General features: G+C 40.4%; 1 protein-coding gene across 1 annotated transcript in view; it reads left to right on the top strand.

The window, feature by feature from the left end:
- Positions 1-4,476: 4,476 nt before the first annotated feature.
- The window catches only part of rasa3 (RAS p21 protein activator 3), a 43,783-nt gene continuing 29,422 nt past the window's right edge, over positions 4,477-18,837 (top strand). The window contains exon 1 of the mRNA XM_034219396.1: positions 4,477-4,744. Within this exon, the coding sequence (XP_034075287.1) occupies positions 4,690-4,744 (55 nt within the window). The 5' untranslated portion in view covers positions 4,477-4,689. The remainder of the gene's footprint in view (positions 4,745-18,837) is intronic.

The raw sequence follows: 18,837 nt of genomic DNA on the forward strand, positions 1-18,837 counted from the left end.
TGTTATTCATTGCTGCGTTTGACAATACTGCTGCTACATTAACTACTTGCAAATACATAGATTTGTTTACAATATTTTGAGACAACCTATTGTACATACATGTCTAAAGATTTAGGTCCATACACATTTATCAAAACAACTCTTCATGCAAACATCCATCAATTGAAGGGAAGCTGCTTGCACTAATCACAAGCAGAAATTGTGATTTAGGATAAAATATGTCTCACTCTTTATTCTGTTGAGTAAATGTTGTCTGCATTTAAGTGGTTTAAAAGAGACGGTTCTTAAACTCCTCTGCTCATAAAAAATCCAAGCTATCTAGGTAATAAAGAAGAAAACATAAACAAGGATGTTTTCATAGTGTCTGAAACGTTTACATTTTTTAGATTATCACATAAACATCAGTGTACATGTCTTGTCTGGGGCTCAACCTTGGACTCAATTTCCCAGTTCACCTTCTTTCTCAGGTCGGCTTCAGCACATGCGTTTGCATCCTACTTTTCTTACATTGTCTAAACTACAGGTCACTTCAGACTATACATTTGAACTAAATCCATCATAAAATGTTGTATGTTTTTATCTTTTTGTTCTCAATTTTTAATCAGAAACTATGGTAGATAAACAAAATGTTGCGTTTAGATAAATGTTAAGACCCCTGCTTTAGCTGAAAGGATTTATATTTGAATGTGTTGCTCATTAGTTTTTCTGTAACCCCACTACAAGCCTACAGCATGATTTCTGCTTTTCATCTGTTTATTTTCTACAGATGTAGTGTTGAGAATGAAGGAAGGAATAACCAACTCAGAAATAACAAGTTTGACCAACATGGAGGTTCTGCTTATGTTGTTTAAAGTGGTTTGATGTCCTTTCCACAAATCACAGGCATTCTTAAGGTGTTATTCATATACTATTCATGGAGATTTTCTTTTGTTTTGTTCCCAGAAAACCAGGATTAACTTTGAACATGTCAATTGCCATCTGTTCAACTTGAAACCCTCTATCCCTCTCATATATATCCAAACACAAAGTAGGTAGTGTGTGTGTGTGTGCGTGCGTGCGTGCCATGGTTGTTGTCAGTGTGCAGTTATTTTAAGTGTGCCAACGCCCTCAGACGCTGCTTTTGTGACTAGCTTATGCATAATGAAACAACAGTGAGCATCCTTTCACTAATCTGCTTAGAGTCAGCATCTGCCTCATCTTCCTCTTTCTGTTATTGGATCTGCATTGTCACACACACATACTGTATGCAGGCACTTGTACATACACTGTTTGATGCCAAGCTTATACTTGGACACATATTTTTATATGTCAGTAACATTTTTGTGCTTAAGATTAGTTAGACCTCTAAGGTTTGAGGGCCTTTTTCTTATAACATTAACACTTGCACACACATACAGTTACACACACAGGCTTGTGGTTTACCACAGGGCGTAGCCACTTTAGCTAAACTGAAATAATTGTACGTCATAAACGTCTTTACAGCATTATTTCCCTATGTGATGCTGTGCATGCAGCTACAAAAACTGTATTATTATCCTTCCCCTATTTTTACTTGCTGATAGGATACTACTTTGGTTGGTATGTTATGATAGTGGCAACCCTTGACTCTTGCATTGTAGTCTTATATTACAGCAATTTGACTGGTGTTACATCTGTACATGCAAATGTATATAACCTGCTGGGATAACAACTTTATGTCAAGTAAAATCCCAAATCGCCCTCCCATCTCCCCTAAAGCTGCACAAACATGCAGCTGACAGGATGTGGCCAACATAAAGGACCTACATTATTGCAGTTTTCCACTGTCATGAGAGGTTATACAGCTAGCTAATACCATGGTTATTATCTAGCCACACAGTTTCAGTGGAGATAGTCAAAGGCACAAAAAACGCACAGGCAAGAAATGCCCATTTAGTCAGTGGTGGTAAAGACTCAGATGCTACTTTCATGTAACATGTAATCAAAATACACTGACAAATAAAACATGCTTATTAAAATAACTTAAAAGCTGGTCGAGGTGGAACTAATTTTAAGTATTTACAGTTCAGTTCAGTCCAGTGGCTCCTAAATTAAGGGTCCAGCATCACTATGAGATAAAGAGAACAAAACATAGTTCTGCTTAACAAATCTGTACTCAATTTTGAACATTTCTCCATTTATTATTTTGTTTGTGAAGTATTGCATAACTTTAGACATTGGATCAAACCATGTGAAAAGTTTAGACTGGAAATGTATTTTTGGTGTAACTACATATCATGGACATCTGAAACGTGAAAAAAGCGGAAAAGTAGTCAAAAGCCATAAAAAGATTAGGAAAAACTCGATTGAACCACTGAACGAGTACCTCAACATTTTACATAGTACTGCATTTAGCAGTTAGTTACATCTCACCACTGGATGCACTTCCTACTACTGTATTCAGTTTGCTTTAGTGCATACCAGGATTGTTCATGTATGTCAGTTCTCCCCTTGCTGACGGTATAGCAATGAGACATATAGCCTAATTAGATTTAGAGCTGTTCTAAGGGAGTCACAGCTAATCCCAACACTTCAGCTTGCAGCAAAAACACTGCAGCTAACCTTCGATATTGTTAGTAAGACTGTCCATCTCTGCTGGGTTGGGCTCGGCCAGCTGGGTTTGCAGAGTCCTCCCGACCAGAGTCAGGCTATTCTGAGGAATGTGGTCATGGTGATCCCAGAGGCGTGGCCCAATAGGCTCAAGTGTGGGCTGATGATGACCATGTGTATTTCACCTGAATGGATGTTAAACTTTCAAGACATCCCTCCCACACAGCAAGCCAGCACCTTGTCTGTTCATCCATCTGTTCAATTTGGCTCAAGATCTGCGTCAACAGGAAAACAAGGACGCATTCATTATTTACAGGTTATCGCTGTCTTGTTTGGCGACTGCCAGTACCTTTAATTAAGAACATTTCTCCATTGTCCCTATACATATCTTGTTTGCATTTGCTCACTTTTGTCTGACACAAGTATAGTTTGATAACAGTTTTGCAGTCATGGTTAAGATATTTTAATTATATCTGTGAAAAGAGACAGCCCCAATCTTCTTATCCTGGTGACATTTGACTGTTCAAGAAGGGATTGACCCTGAAATTCAGATAATCTGCGCGTTCACTTAAATCTTAAACGCAAGCTGTCATTTAGCAGTGAGGGACTTTCTTTTTGCTTTTTGCATCTCACACGTCACTTAAGGCCATGTTAGCCTATATAATAAAATTACCCTGACCCAACCTAAATTAACATTTTACTGAATGAAACATTTAGTTTGATTCATTTAAGGTTTCACACAATATCCTAAAATGGCCTCACTTCTTGAAATGGAAGTGAGGCCAATCTTTAGTCATTTAAAGCTCAGATCATTGGAACAGTAATAGAATATTTACTCCACAGAAATACCAGTCTAAAGCTGTTTTGTTGCTTTTTGAATCTGCAGTCTATTTGATGTAGAAACAATCTGGCGATATCCAGTAAAGTTAGGCCCAATGCTGCTGTATGTGGGGCCCATGGAGGGGGAGAGACACTGAACAGCCACTGATGGTGCTTTGCCAGTTCTCAGAGAAGAGAGGTATAAATAAAATGCTACGAGTATGGTCATCTAGCTCTGCCAGGAGCTACAATTATGTATTTGATATAATTCAACATTATGAGCTAGTTCTTGTCAATTCAGAGTCTAGCCATTCTCATGATGTTGTAAGCAACATAAAGACATGTCTGTTGGTTGTTGTCTGTGTCACCTATGTGATGTGTATGGTAGATGATGCCAAAGTAGCAAAATGTGAAGATTGCTTGCAAACACATTGCTCTGGTTATTAAGTGAGGAGATGCACTTTTAACTTAAGGGTAAACCACACTGTGGCACTTTGGAGCTAGACAAGGCATCCTGTTTCAAGAAACTAGCTGCAATAGGTTGTGAGACAGGATTGTATTTAATCGATTCCTGGGATATTACCACCATGAGTAATCCAGTCAGAGTATATTTGTATTATGGGAATATTTCTGATAACTGGTGTGCAATATCAAACCTTGGATTTGTACCTGGACCAGTTTATATTTTTTACTGATATGTAATTTGTTGTTTGTTTACTTTGCACTGCAACTGAGAATGTTGCTTGTGATTTTTCTTTCTTACCTAAACACATGGGATTCTGGTTTATATCTGGATATTGTTTAAAGAGAAACTTCGCTTATTTAGTGGTGGAATGTGCAAATGAGCAATGTTCGATTTCCACCATGGCAAGATGCATCTGCAACCTTTTTTGTTCATTTCCACAATATGTGTTTTTGTATCTTTTACAAATCATGTTTGCAGAGTGGGCGGGACTTGGACTGTCTCCAGTTTCCCCATTGACACTTCCTTTCTTGCAGAGGCACAGATTCAGCACGGATTACCCTCCATACCAGCTCCATACCCATGTGTGGGCGGTGTTGTTGTGGAGCCACACCCCCACTAGCGTTGCTGCTGCTGCTGCTGAGGATCTGAGCTGAGTCTGCCCGCTTGTTCACCAGCAGCAGCCTGCAGAAGCAGCGATTGGGACCGGCGTGTGATCGCTGCCCCGCGAGCATAGATGTGCAAAACCCCTGGATTATTTGCGCGCTGGAGCCATTACCGACCACCGTGGAGGACTGTCTTTATCTAACCGTCAAAAGGGAAAGAGCCTCGGGGACAGCATGGCGGTAGAAGAGGAAGGTCTCCGGGTTTTCCAGAGCGTTAAAATAAAAATAGGTAAGAAAAGAGAAATCCCTACCCCCAGTCTGAGCGTCTCAATGGATGGCTCAATGCTAACGGGCCGGGCAGACAGTGAGGGCTGGAGGCTGGACAGATCTGTCCTGTTCCTGCTGCCATTGTAATTCAAATCACACGCGTTCCTCTCACGCTGTTAACCGCAAACTGTAAACATGAAAAAAGGAAAACAAAACGGGTGATAAGAGCTTGTGGAAATTTGGCAGCTGGCAGGAGAATCGTGTGTTGGCAAACATAGAGACTTGGACTGCTGGCTGATAATAATGCTGTGCGACATAAAGGCTCCACAGCTGCACATACCCAGATGCGTTTTGGGGACACTTCAAATCAAATAAACCTTTATTATACCTTAGTTTCAGCCCCCCATTCATGTTATTGCAAACTCGTTTTTCTTCCTGGCCTCAACCTCCAAACATGCAGCTTTATGCTTAACTGTCTAGCTATTGATTGTTAGCCCAGATTTCTATTTTTAGATATAGCTGGTCTCCAGTGAGCTGGTTTGTGGGAGACATGTGGTGCCTGCATATCTTGTGAATGGAGCTATGAGGCGGTGTGCAGAAAGACAAAAAAATGGTCATGTCAGTAAAAAAGTAATGTATGTATCAAATGGATTACAAGACACATTTATAACAATTCTAATACCTTATTATTATTTTATTATAATAACAATATTATTCTTCAAACAGAAGAGAGAAGCCCCCCTTAAGCTTACTTTTAAGATACACTCTTGACTTGAGGTTATGGTTACACAGCTTCTTTTCCAACATTGGTCAATTTATTTGGTGACTTCAAATAACAGGTCTAACTAACAGTCAAATATTCAAAAACATTTAGTGATTATTTCAGAGCTGGGATCAGATAATTTGTTGTTGAAAAAGTATTTAAATTATAGATTGAGGATCATAATGATTTTTCTGTCAATCAATTCATTCATTACTTGATCATCTGTTTCAGCTGCATTCAAGTGTTTATTTGGTCCGAAATTATTTAAAAGGCCACACTCGATAACATTTGATATTTCTTTAATCCTATAATATTCAAAACAAACAATAACTTCCTTTGTCTGCTTTGATCTGTTGTCTTGGGTCAACATGAGACTTTGTTAACGTCTGCTGTAGTTTCACTGACATCTGGCGGGCCATTCACTCTGGCTGTGCTGTCCCACTTTGTTTTGACTACAAACAGACAGGAGGGATGGGCAGAGAAAACAAAAACACACATACAAGCTGAGTGAGGATACCAGCTAGCGTCAGACAAAAAACCTTTTACAGTTGATCGGCTGTATTTTTAAGCTCCTTACCTTCTGTTAAAACTGTCTGTAAACAGCTGGGGGGGAGAACCACCCTGACTCGAGTTGATCAAATAGTTGAGCCATGGTGAGTTGATATACTCAGAGCTGAAGCTACACGTGTCATTTGATATCACAAAGGCCTCGTTAGATTGCACTTTCTGAATGAAATTACAATCTTCCAGCAGCGGTCAGTTCCTGTGAATGAAAACTGAATGTGTGGAGGACCCACATCTTTCCTGGATACAAGCCTGCTAACTGATCACACACACACACACACACACACACACACACACACACACACACACACACACACACACACACAGTGCTGTCGGCATGATACTCAGATCCTTTTCTTAAGTAAAGGTGGCAATACCAAACTGTGAAGTACTCAGTTACAAGTAAAATACAGGTTTTTTAAATGGTAGTTTAGTAGGAGTCCAGACGTATCACAACAACACCCGAGATGAAATGTACTTTACTATGTCAAAGGTCAAGGGATGTAGAATTGTTTTTCCCCTGTAAGTTACCAAACTATTTAATTTGTATTTATAAATAATGCATCAATGTGTAAATAGCATTTTGCCATCTTTTTAAATCATCAATGTAAAGCTACTTCTACTTACTAACTAGATGTACTTCAACAATTATTAAATCAAGAAAAATAAAATATTGTTTAAAAAAATGCCAAGCAAAAATGCAAAAATAATAGCTTTTTCAGCCTCTTACGTAGGAGTATCTGCATTTTTATCCTATTATTGTAAATTGAATATATGTTGGTCTTGGACTGTAAGTCGGACAAAACAAGATAGTTGAAGACATTATCCTGAACTGTTTTTATCAATCTTCTGACATGTTATAGACTAGATCAGGGGTGCCCAACCAGTCGAGTCGAGGAGATTCCCAGTCGATCGCGAGATGTGTCTAAAAATAGAACAACAACATTCTGTGTTATCATTAATGTCCTGTAACATAATGTGCCAGAATAATGCACTTGAACGCATCAAAGCTTTGTGATTGGCCGGCGTGACCCCATGTGTCGGGGCGTGGCTGGTGGGCAGTGGGCACTATTTCGCTGACGTTGTTGTCCGACCGTGTCAACAGGAATGACAGTCCGCACACACACAAGACAGCAATTATGGCAGAAGCAAAAAAGCCCAAAATATATAATTTTCACTCCGAGTGGGAGGATGATTATTTTTGTATCTATTCCAATTCAAAGTTCATCTGTCTCTCATCTGCAATGCGAGCGTGGCTTTATCGAAGAAGGGTAATTTAGGAGCGGCATTTCAAAACAGTGCACAAACGCTACGAGACGGAATTCCCTCCTAATTCTGCCCTACGCTCCAAAAGGGGAGGGGCCTGAAAGGACAGCTAAATGCACAGCAGTCCATTTCCACCAGGCCCAACAACAAGAGCAAGGCTGCTACCATAGCATCTTATCGTGTCAGTCACGTTCTTGAGAAACACATGAAGTCTTTCAAAGACGGCGAAGTTGTGAAAGAAGCATCCCTGGAGGCTGCTGACACGCTTTTAGGGGACAGTAAAAAACGGTAGCATTTCAACAGGTTTTTGATATAATAAAAACTCAAGTTAGATACCGTTATTAATCAGCTGTAAGTTTTAGTTTGTTTGAACTTATTCATTATAATTATTGTACAAAATGGTATAAGAATGCAAACATTAAGATCTGTTCTGTTTAAATTGATTATAGTCTATTATCAATTCAGGTTAAGAAACTAGTATTGCTTGCATCCTATTTTAAAGGCATTTATGTTTATACTCTACTAAAATGCAACAAAAAAATGGTTTGATTCTATTAATTTTGTCTTTTTTATTGCACTTTGGCAGCAGATTCCTGTGTAGCTTCAGATCTGAGTTGTCTTATTAGTAAGCCGAATGTATACTTTTGTAGCAACACTATTTTTATATAATGGCAAAGAAAGGGTTCAGAGTCTGTTCTAGTTTTCCTGTATCATATGTGGCAGCACTGTTCAATGTTTCTTGAAAACATTACCCACTGTAGTAGCCTATGTGACGTGTGAATAAACTCCAACTCTGTATCAACAACACTGTTGTGTAACTTCAGTTAAATACTTGTATGTGTGTAGATTAGAAAGAGGTAAGATAAAGGATCTGCAGTATTTTATGAAGTATTAATAGTACAGAGGTCAGTTTTATACAAGTAGAAGTGTGTATTGACCTGGTAGTAGGCTGTCAGTAATGGCTACGCCTCTCTATTTGGACTGGTAGATCTCGGCAGACTGGCAACTTTAAAAGTAGCTCTCGGTTCAAAAAAGGTTGGACACCCCTGGACTAGATGAATGACAAAACAAATTATTGACATTTATCGATAATGAAAAAAACGGTAATTGCATTAATAGAAATACATGTAGAGCCCTCAATGAAAAATGTAGAGCATTATAAACAGTCCTAATAAAGTGTGTTAAATGGAAATACCTAAGAAAAATACAATACAAGTACAGTAGTTTGGTAAATGTACTGCGTTCCACTCCTTCGCCAGAAAAATGACATTATGTTACCAAGAAAAAAATATGTCCGGACTAGAGTTAACCGATGAATAACATGTATGTTGTCGTCACTTCCAAGCCTGGACTCGAGTCTCCTCAGTTCTTCTGAAACGTTGTACAGTGCTGACAGCACTAGTTACCTAGCAGCAGTAATACTCGCTGTCAGTCCCATCCCCACGGCACTCTGCTCCTGCTAATGTCTGTGTAACGCTTGCATCACATTGTTTTCATTACAGTCCTCTGGCTGATGACTCAGAGCTTAAAACCTGCCAGATATTAGTAGAAGAGACACAGAGATAGAGGATGTATTATTGTTGTGCTCCAGAAGGGGATGACTCTCCTCAGTTTCCTGGAGGAACACACGATCATCGGAAACCAAACAGGGCTACTGGGCCCGAGTCCATTCTGTCTGGCAAACACAGGAAACAGGAAACTACCCCCAATTCACTTCCTGATTGGCTGGATTAGACTACAAAAGAATTGTGTTTTTTCCTGCATGGCAACAAGCTAATGCAAAGCAGATGTATGGAGACACAGAGTGAGGGACAGAGGTGGCGTCTCACTTGCAGGGGCAGGCTGTGCTTCATCTGTCAGCATCTGGGTCTCCGTCAGTGCTAAGACAGAGAGGGGGGGGGGGGGGGGTCTCAGTGGCACAGCTGGAGTTGGGACTTTGCACTAATTAACAACAACATATGTGCATTTGACTTCTCTGTCAACGCTAGAAGCACCATTTGACAAACCTTAGGTGGAGTGAAAAAGACATCAAACAATTTACAGTATTGGTTTAAATATGTAAAAAACGAATAACTTCAAAGGGGAACTTGGTCCATTTTCAATACCCATATATGTTATTTCAATTATCCAAGATGGTCAAAAAAGTTAGTGAACGTGAACAGATTTTTCTAAATCCAAAAAATAGAAAACTAATTTGTGATATCACCAATTATAAAGTCTGGAACAGCTCCATAATGAATTGGGAAATATGTTATCGATGACGTTAAGACATGTTTAGGCCTTGGAAATGACATATTGGAATCTTTCATTTTAGTGGTGTTCCCCTGTACATGATGAAACAAATGATTGTCGGTGCATTTGCTGTTTGCTGTTTAATCCCAGGTTAAAGGTTTTAGAGTAACAAGAGTTCAGCGAGTGCCAGGTAGCAGGTGTTGTGCCAGTCAGAAGATATAAGTTATTTGATTGGCCTGAGAGTAGATCTCCATTCAACATGGCATCAGGTCTCCTCTTAAGCTACTCAACATGCACTGCTGAGGTCTTATAGTGTTGCCGCAGCACTGTGCTGTACAAATAGAAGAGTCGTTTTTGATGAAGTGAACCACACAGTGGAAGAAACACTACATTACATAGTGTGTGCAGAGACCACGTGTTGTAGCTAAAGAAACAGGATTGGGCGGGCTGAATTCGGTGGCTTGGGCTGGATGGCTCGGGTCCGGGTGAGGCTGAGAGGGAAAAGTCTACAGTGACAGAGCTACCCCCCCTCCTTCCTTTGACAGCTGGCCAACAGAGGTTCCCAAACTCCCTCCTGTCCAGAGTAAAGAGGAGACATGGAGTAACAGGGAGAGGGAGGGGAGGAACGTTTTGTGTGTAGAGGACTCCCGCTCTTTTATGGGTTATGGGTTGATTTTAATTAAGGCAAATAACAAGCATAATTTGATTGAAATATATATATTATATATATATATATATATATATATATATATATTATATATATATATATATATATATATTGCATTCCAACCCTCATGTGTTCATATGGGCTTGTACAGTATGTATACATGTCTCAAGTCCTCAATTTTGTCCTAGAAGGCCGCTCTCTGGGAAGTTGTTTGCTGTAAACATGAGTGTTGACTGTTGAGACGAATACTGTGTTTCGGGTACAGCAGCTCTCGAATCACACAGTACCAGGAATACAGGAAGTAACGCTGTAGACCCAGCATGCCGGGTCAGCGGGGTAAATAAAGGGTTGCTGCCCGCTCCTTCAGTATGTCCTTCACTTGCCCTGAAGTTGACGCAATCCTTCTTGCAACGACCTCTACTTGCTGACAATGAAATGAGCATGAAACATTCACCATGCTGTGAAAGAGAGAGAAGTGTCAGAAGAAAGTTACTGTTTCCAAGTAAAATGTCGTAATGTCTGCAACAAATGTCTCCACACACAGAATGAATCAGATATTGCAACAGTGTGACTACTCTCCTCTGGCAGTACAAGGCAATGTCAGCTTGCCACATACAGGGATTTACAAACAACCTGTTCTGCCTTTCCTGTGCATACAAAATATTTCATATCTTCTCGGCATTGTGTGTGTCAAGCCTGTTTGTGTAGGGGAGAGTTGTTCCAATTCCACAGCTTTATTTTGGTTCCCAGAAGTTTAAAATACAAACAGAGTATTCTGATAATTCTGTAAATGTTTGAGGAGGCTGGAGGGAGTTTCAAGGTTTAACGGACCAGAACACAAGGCCATGTAAAGTAGTGAACCCATCTACTTGTACCTCTAACTCCATCATGACACCACACTGGTCTGAAAGATTACACTCATATCCTGAATACCAGGTTTCTGACGCTGATATCTGACATGCGAGCAGATCACAGAGCTTTCTCCAAACTGTGTTACTTCACGGCATATGCCCCATTGTTAGCATGTTTTTGTATTTTTGTTTCTCTCAAGTTTTCCATAGAGACTAACTGATCTGTTTGAACATTAGCTCTAGGACGCGCTAGATGGAGAGGGAGTTTGATCAGTAACTGAACGCTGGTTTATTACAGAGACCGTGGCGTTCAGCACACTCAGTCTTTGAACACCATTGTTTTCTAACTATGTTCCTCATGCTGCTGAACTACTTCAGCACAGCTGGTGTTCGATTTTTGTCAAGCAGTATTGCTTCCAAAGTGTAGTTTGACACAATAGGCACAGCAGTAGGTGCTGCTATGACCAGCTTATAAACCAAACCAGCTGATACGTAGGAGAAATGCAACTATTGGTGCTCACACTAAAGCTGCTGACTCACCATTTGTACTACTTTTTACTATATTGTGTGCAGTTTATATTTATTCAATCCAGAACACATTACTAAAAATAATAGTCAAGAAAGTCTGGAGCGTTTTAGACACACAAACAAATATGGTATTACCTGGTCCTGCGGTTACCCTTCTAAGGGCTCTAAAGCTCTTCCTCAAGTTGCGTCTTAAGCCTAAAGCTGTTTTTGGCAAAGCTGTGATTGTCAGAAACAAATTTGGATTAACAATTGTTGAGTGGTTAAGAACATCATTCCACATTGGTTTACAATGTCAATATCTGACATCCCTTCAGATTACATCAAAACTGACCACAGAGAACTGAACTTTTAAAGCCTTCAAGTGGATAAGGGTTTGTTACTGAAAAGAAAACAGGTGTAGTAGGAAATATAAGGATGATAGCAGATTTTCATTGATAATGGGTTTCAGTTAATTTTTAGGGCATTCAAAGTGAATTTGGCTGCCACATTTTTGTGTGCTAACCTCGAATTAATAGAGTTGATTACAAAAAACTGTTGTTCCTTAGGCCACCATTATTGAAGACTAAGGAACTTTTTTTAAACGTTCCTCAAATTGAGGAAAAACCATTTTTTAAACTTGTGATGTCATCTATATTTAAAGTCTCTGGACCAAGCCGGCAACCACGTCGAAAACACTGCTGCCTTTTTCACTAGGAAGTAAACCCAAAGCGGAAACTTTGGTTGTTGTTGGTCCAAGCATGCAAGTGCAAGCATGCTAAATACGGTTTTCAGACTTCCAGACTTTCACATTTCCATGTTACTAATGGCTCCAAGACTTACTTTGACAAATTGTCATGTGGCCATTATGCCAAAATTAAACACAATTTAAGCATCATGGGAAGTTAGGATTCAGGGTTTTTGGAGCTTGGGCCACTTGTTGTTTTAACGATTATTGTTTGAATCGGTTTCTCCCAAGTGACCTAACTTTTTGAAAGTGCAATACTAAATCACAGGAGAAGAAACCCTTTAAATTTACTTTGGGATCTGCATATTGTTGTTGAATGTTGCTGTCAATTTGTGATATTTTGAAGAATAATTGCGTAAGAAATTAGCTGAATATGAAATTAAATGCAAGTTGCAGCCCTTATTTGATTGAGTGACTAAGGAATATCTCGCTGTGGGATCTAATTCACTGCGGTTGAATATATGATGTGGTGTGTCTGTGTGTGTTGTGTGTGTGTGTGTGTGTGTGTGTGTGTGTGTGTGTGTGTGTGTGTGATGTGTAGTGTGTGTGTGTGCTGGTGGTGTGTGCTGTGGGTGTGTTGTGTGTGTGTGTGTGTGTGTGTATGTGTGTGTGTGTGTGTGTGTGTGTGTGTGTGTGTGTGTGTGTGTGTGTGTGTGTGGGTGTGTGTGTGTGTGTGTGTGTTGTGTGTGTGTGTGTGTGTGTGTGTGTGTGTGTGTGTGGTGTGTGTGTGTGTGTCGTGTGTGTGTGATGGTGTGTGTGTGTTTGTGTTGTGTGGTGTTCTTATGTTACGTCACTTTCAGAAAGACAATAATGTCTTTCTGAAACGACTCTACTTAGGGACCATCAAAGGAACTGAGTAATAACTGGCATAATAAATTGTCCTCTTACAAGTATCAGGTTTTCTTTCCATTCTCACAGTGACACACACACACACACACACACAAACAACACACACCACACAACACACACACCACCACACAACACACAGGGGTGTAACTGGGTTGTTCACTGCTTTTAAACTACATCTTGTATCCAGTTGAAATTCCTTTCTCTCATCTCATTTGCCTGTTGCAGCTTTCTCCGAAGCCAACCACTCTCAAGTTCGATCTGACGACTCTCTCTCTCTCTCTCTCTCTCTCTCTCTCTCTCTCTCTCTCTCTCTCTCGCTCTCTCTCTCTCCCTCTCTCTCTCTCGCCCTCTCTCACTCTGCAGTCTTCCTCCCCTCTCACCCTTTATGAGTACACTGCTTGTATTTTTCTCACTAACCCCCCTCCCTCCTTTCTTACCTAAAGCCTGTGTTTCCCAGGCCTGCTAGTCAAGCTCTTAGCCACTGAACGCATTCACGCCTGTGTATCCTTGAATGTGTTCATGTCAGAAGAGATTAGAATAACTAGTGGAGTGGTGCTTCTGAAACTGTACACACAAGGTTGGCGAATTGGAAACTAGTCAACAGAGGAGGAAGAGAAACAAAGCTTCACATTCACTGCGTCCATTGTGTGCTTCAATCACTCTGGTTCCATCACTTCTCTTTCCTCTGCAGGAATGAAGTGTGGAGTCAACATTTTTGATGCTATCCCATTCAATGTTGTCCCCTTTGGTTTGTTCTGTGATTCATCTGCAGCTCTGCTCAACGCCCCCATGTTTTGCATGCGCACCACCCAGCAGACACACACACACACACACAACACACACACACACACACACACACACACACACACACACACAACCACACACACACACACACACACACACACACACACAACACCACACACACACACACACACACACACGCACACATGGCAGTAGAGTTTTTGCACTGTTTGTTTTTTGCTCAGATACTAGGGCAAGATATTCTTGAAGGGCAGCTGCAGTGATGCTTGATGAAAGAGGAAAATGCTGTTATTGTTGTTTATTTGTCTGCTTATTTTTGAATCTTGAGGGGAGATTAAACACACCCTTGGAGAAAACAGAGAGTTAGAGAGGAGAGATGAAAAAAAGGGGAAGCAACCATAATAGAGGAAAGTGAAATCAGGTTAAAGCTAATTTGGAAACGAAACGAAAAGGGCAATTCAACACGAGCCCTAGATGAAAAATCTAAAAGAAAAGGGTGGGGGGGGGGTTTTAATGCGAAAATGGAAGAAGAAACGGCAGAACATGGACCACTATGAAAGAAAGTATTAGAGAAAGATAGACATGCTGAGACAGAGGATTACACGCTCTGGTTCATAATAAAGTCTTTAATCTAATGTGTTGAATGGCAGGTTACTGGAGAGGCTTATCCTTTCTTTTGTAATAGACTCACTCTCACTCTCCATTGAACATCCTAACATGCAAAACGTGTTTACTCAACCATGACTGTTGTAGTAAACTTCCCGCAAAATGACAAACTTTGCTGCTCATCAACTCTTCCAGGTGTCCTTTACCCCCTAAACAGGAAGCATTACGATATCTCTGTATCTGTGGTATTGACTAGTAGGGTTGGGTACCGAGAACCGGTTCCGGTTCGGAACCGGTTCCAACATTTCGATTCCAACGGCATCATTTAGAAATGTGAATTTCGGTTCCGCTTTTCGATGCCTGAGGAAATGTTTCTCGCCGTTCTCCGTAGCCTATTGTATGACTACGGCGGGGCGGGAAATGTAGCGTTGTACCTACACCAGCTACTAGGGCTGTGCATCTTCACTGGTCTCACGATTCGATTCGATTACGATTATCCTGTCAACGATTCGATTCAATTCGATATCCCGATGCATCACGATTCATACCAATGCGTTGCATCCTCAATTTTCTATATTACTGCACATGGCTTATTTTTCATCAATGCATACATGCAGTAAATACATATGAACTCTCTTTTTATTATTTAGAAAGTGCTTCAGAAATCAATAACATAAATGTCTTGACATTCATTTATAAACCAAAATAAATGAATTGTATAGGTCTAGCCTCCCTATATCTGTGTGTGAAGTTGTTCCATCCTCAAAAACAAGCTGCAGCTTCTAGCAACGGTCTTCTGTTAAAAAAAGGACACTGAATGTCCTGAATGTGGCATCACACACAGGACTTGAGTCTGAACACAGCAGACAACAGGAGTATTTACAACAGCATATACAAACAAAAATAGTGCATGTGGGTGCACACTTACATTCTCTGTCTTACTGTTACATAAATCCCATGAATGTATGAGATTAAATTAGCTTCATCATATCTCAGTGATTAAGTGAATAATAAAGTTGATATCGGGTCACTATCAGCCTGTCACTCATTATTGTCAGGGAGGGGGCGGGGCTTGGAGGAACAGAGGAGACGGTGATCGCGGAAGCTTTTTTCCTCCTGCTTTCACAAACTTTACACACGTATATATCGTCTGAAAATTGCTAGAGGACATTCATACTTTGCAATCCAAGACTTAATTAAATCCACCAAAAACCTGACATGATTGTAACGCGATTATTTAAAAACATAAATCCTGTGCCGCAGCGACACGGAGTGATTCAGAGCGGGTCCTTCTACTGGTGGTGTTGGGTTGGTGGATAAAGCAGACTGCTCCGTGTTTGGTGTTGCTGTGCCGCTGTGCGCTGTCACGTCTGTTCCCTGATCTCTGCGTCACCGACCGAAAATCAGGAAGCAACGTTACTACGCTATAACCGATTATCTTCCGTCACTGCATCGAGACCGAATCGTCCACGTCCGCATCGTAGAAACGATTATTTTCAACACCCCTACCAGCTACCAGCTCTGGGAGGAGGAAAATAAAATGTTTTGACCGTTGGGGCTCATCCTAATTTTCGGCCTTGATGTAACAACATTCATAATTAAGTACATTTAACACCCTTTTCATCCCGGTTACACTTTTCATTTGCCCTGTACGATGGGCGCTGTAAGTGATGAAAATGGGGGATGTTGGCTTATCTGTCACCCGCAGCTCACAGCCAAAGTGCGAGTGAGCGTGGGAGCGAGAGAGGGAGGGTGCACCGGTACGCGCTGTTGTTATTAGCATCTGGTGCTAGCTGCTCTAACGGAAGAAGAAGGTTTCTACAATGATGTGGAGGGAGAGTCCTCTCCAGTCAGACTGAGAGGCTCAGTGAGGTAAAGGACTCTGAGGGTTTAGATAGTTCACTTTAGTCTAAGTTATCTCAGTGGGTCTTTATGTAAACACATATTTCCAAGGCACTCCTTTATAATTATTGGGATAAAACAGGTTTGAAATCATTCCAATGTATATAGGACAGTAAACCAGACATATCAGCAGCTCCAGCATCGCTCCCTCACATGAGCAAACAGGCTATTTTACACTACCAGGAGACAGAGCGCGAAAACCACCTCTCTGTGGCCGCTCCAGACCCCCAAATGACGGACTAAGCAGCTCCAGCATCGCTCCCTGACATGAGCAAACATGCTATGTCAGACTTCCATGAAATACACCGGGAAAAGCACCTCTCTGTGGCCGCTCCAAGACCCCCAAATGACGGACTAAGCAGCTCCAGCATCTCTCCCTGACATCCGTACTTCCATAACCTTGCGCACCTTGGGTCCCCGGGCCCCCTTAAACTGGAGAGATAAAAACATATGCATAAATAAAATAGTAAAATTACGTTACATGTATTTGTTATTGGCTATGGTAGGTTATTGGTTATGTTCACATACTTATTTGATTATTAAATTGTAAACCGATCTTTTTCATATGGGTGTTTAGAGTTGTACCCCCTAGATCTAGTCTCTAGTAATTCTGCTTAAAGTGCACCAGATTGAAGCATTTTACTTTAAAATGTTCAAACATTTCTTCCCGGTATGCCTGAGAAGGCAGATATGCTTGTTTTCTCAACAAGAACTGTTTTTAAATGGGGGGGGGGGGTTCCTTTTAAAAGTTGGACTGTTGCACTGTTGTAGCTTCAGTGGTTCTCAGGTTACAGTTACATAGCAGTGAATATTACTGTAAACTAACCTGTGTAAAAGTGTCTCGAATAAATATAATTTTTTTTGGTGGAAGAAGCATGTATCATTTTTTTACCTTGCCCCTCAAAGAATCGGAATTGAGAACCGTTAAGAACCGGAATCGGAATCAGAATCGTGGAAATTCAAACGATACCCAACACTATTGACTAGTGGTGTTGCATCTTATTAGCCATATAACAGATTGCAGTGCTAGTCAAAATTAACTCTTAAAAAATCATTGAAAAAGTAGTTTTTCAACAGTTGAGTAACTTCTTGCATTTAAATAACTGTTTGGATGTGTTCCAGTCAGGCTTTCGTTCAAACCACAGCACTGAGACTGCTCTTGTAAAGGTCTTCAATGACATCCACTTAAACACAGACAGTGGAAGAACTTCAGTGTTATTATTATTAGATCTCAGTGCTGCGTTTGACACTGTTGACCACAGCATATTACTAGACCGACTTGAAAACTGGGTGAGACTTTCAGAAACAGTTCTAAATTGGTTTGAATCCTACTTAAAGGACAGAGACAACTTTGTTAAATACACATCTGAGTTGACAAATATGACATGTGGGTTACCTCAAGGCTCCATCCTGGGGCCTCTCTCTTTAACGTCTACATGCTACCACTGGCTCAGATAATGAAAAACAACAAAATAAGTCACCATAGCTATGCAGATGACACACAAATGTACGTAACAATTTCACCAGGAGCTATGCTCCAATTCAAACACCGAGTAAGTGCATTGAACAAATCAATGACTGGATGTGTCAGAACTTTCTCCAATTAAACAAAGATAAAACTGAGGTAATGGTTTTTGGAGCCAAGGCAGAATGTATAAAAGTTAGCGCTGAGCTTCAGTCTGCAATGTTCAAAACAACAGATAAAGCCAGAAATCTAGGTGTAGTCATGGACTCTGACCTGAGTTTCAACAGTCACATTAAAATAATTACTAAATCAGCCTACTATCACCTAAGAATATATCTAGGATTAAAAGACTAATGTCACAGCAGGATTTGGAAAAACTTGTCCATGCTTTTATCTTCAGTAGACTCGACTACTGTAATGGTGTCTTTACAGGTCTCACTAAAAAATCTATTAGAAAGCTGCAGCTGATTCAGAACGCCGCTGCTCGAGTCCTCACTAACACTAAGAAAGTGGATCACATCACTCCTGTTCTGAAGTCTTTACACTGGCTTCCTGTGTGTCAAAGAATAGATTTCAAAATACTGCTGCTGGTTTATAAAGCACTGAATGGTTTAGGCCCAAAATACATTTCTGACCTCCTGCTAAATGATGAACCATCCAGAACTCTCAGGTCTTCTGGGACTGGTCAGCTTTCTTACTATTCATATCTTAGACTGCACTGTAACTTTTATCCATGTATTTTTTCTTTTAATGTTTATTTTATTAGCTTTTCTTTTTAATGACTGATTTTAAATGCCATTTTCTTAATGTCTTTCATTTTTGTAAAGCACTTTGAATTGCCTTGTGTTGAAAAGTGCTATATAAATAAACTTGCCTTGCCTTGCCTTAATTGCATGATATCAAAGTTGGAAAAACAGTTGTGAAAGGGATTGCGGT

Source organism: Gymnodraco acuticeps, unplaced genomic scaffold, assembly GCF_902827175.1.
Source record: "Gymnodraco acuticeps unplaced genomic scaffold, fGymAcu1.1, whole genome shotgun sequence".
Lineage (NCBI taxonomy): Eukaryota > Metazoa > Chordata > Actinopteri > Perciformes > Bathydraconidae > Gymnodraco > Gymnodraco acuticeps.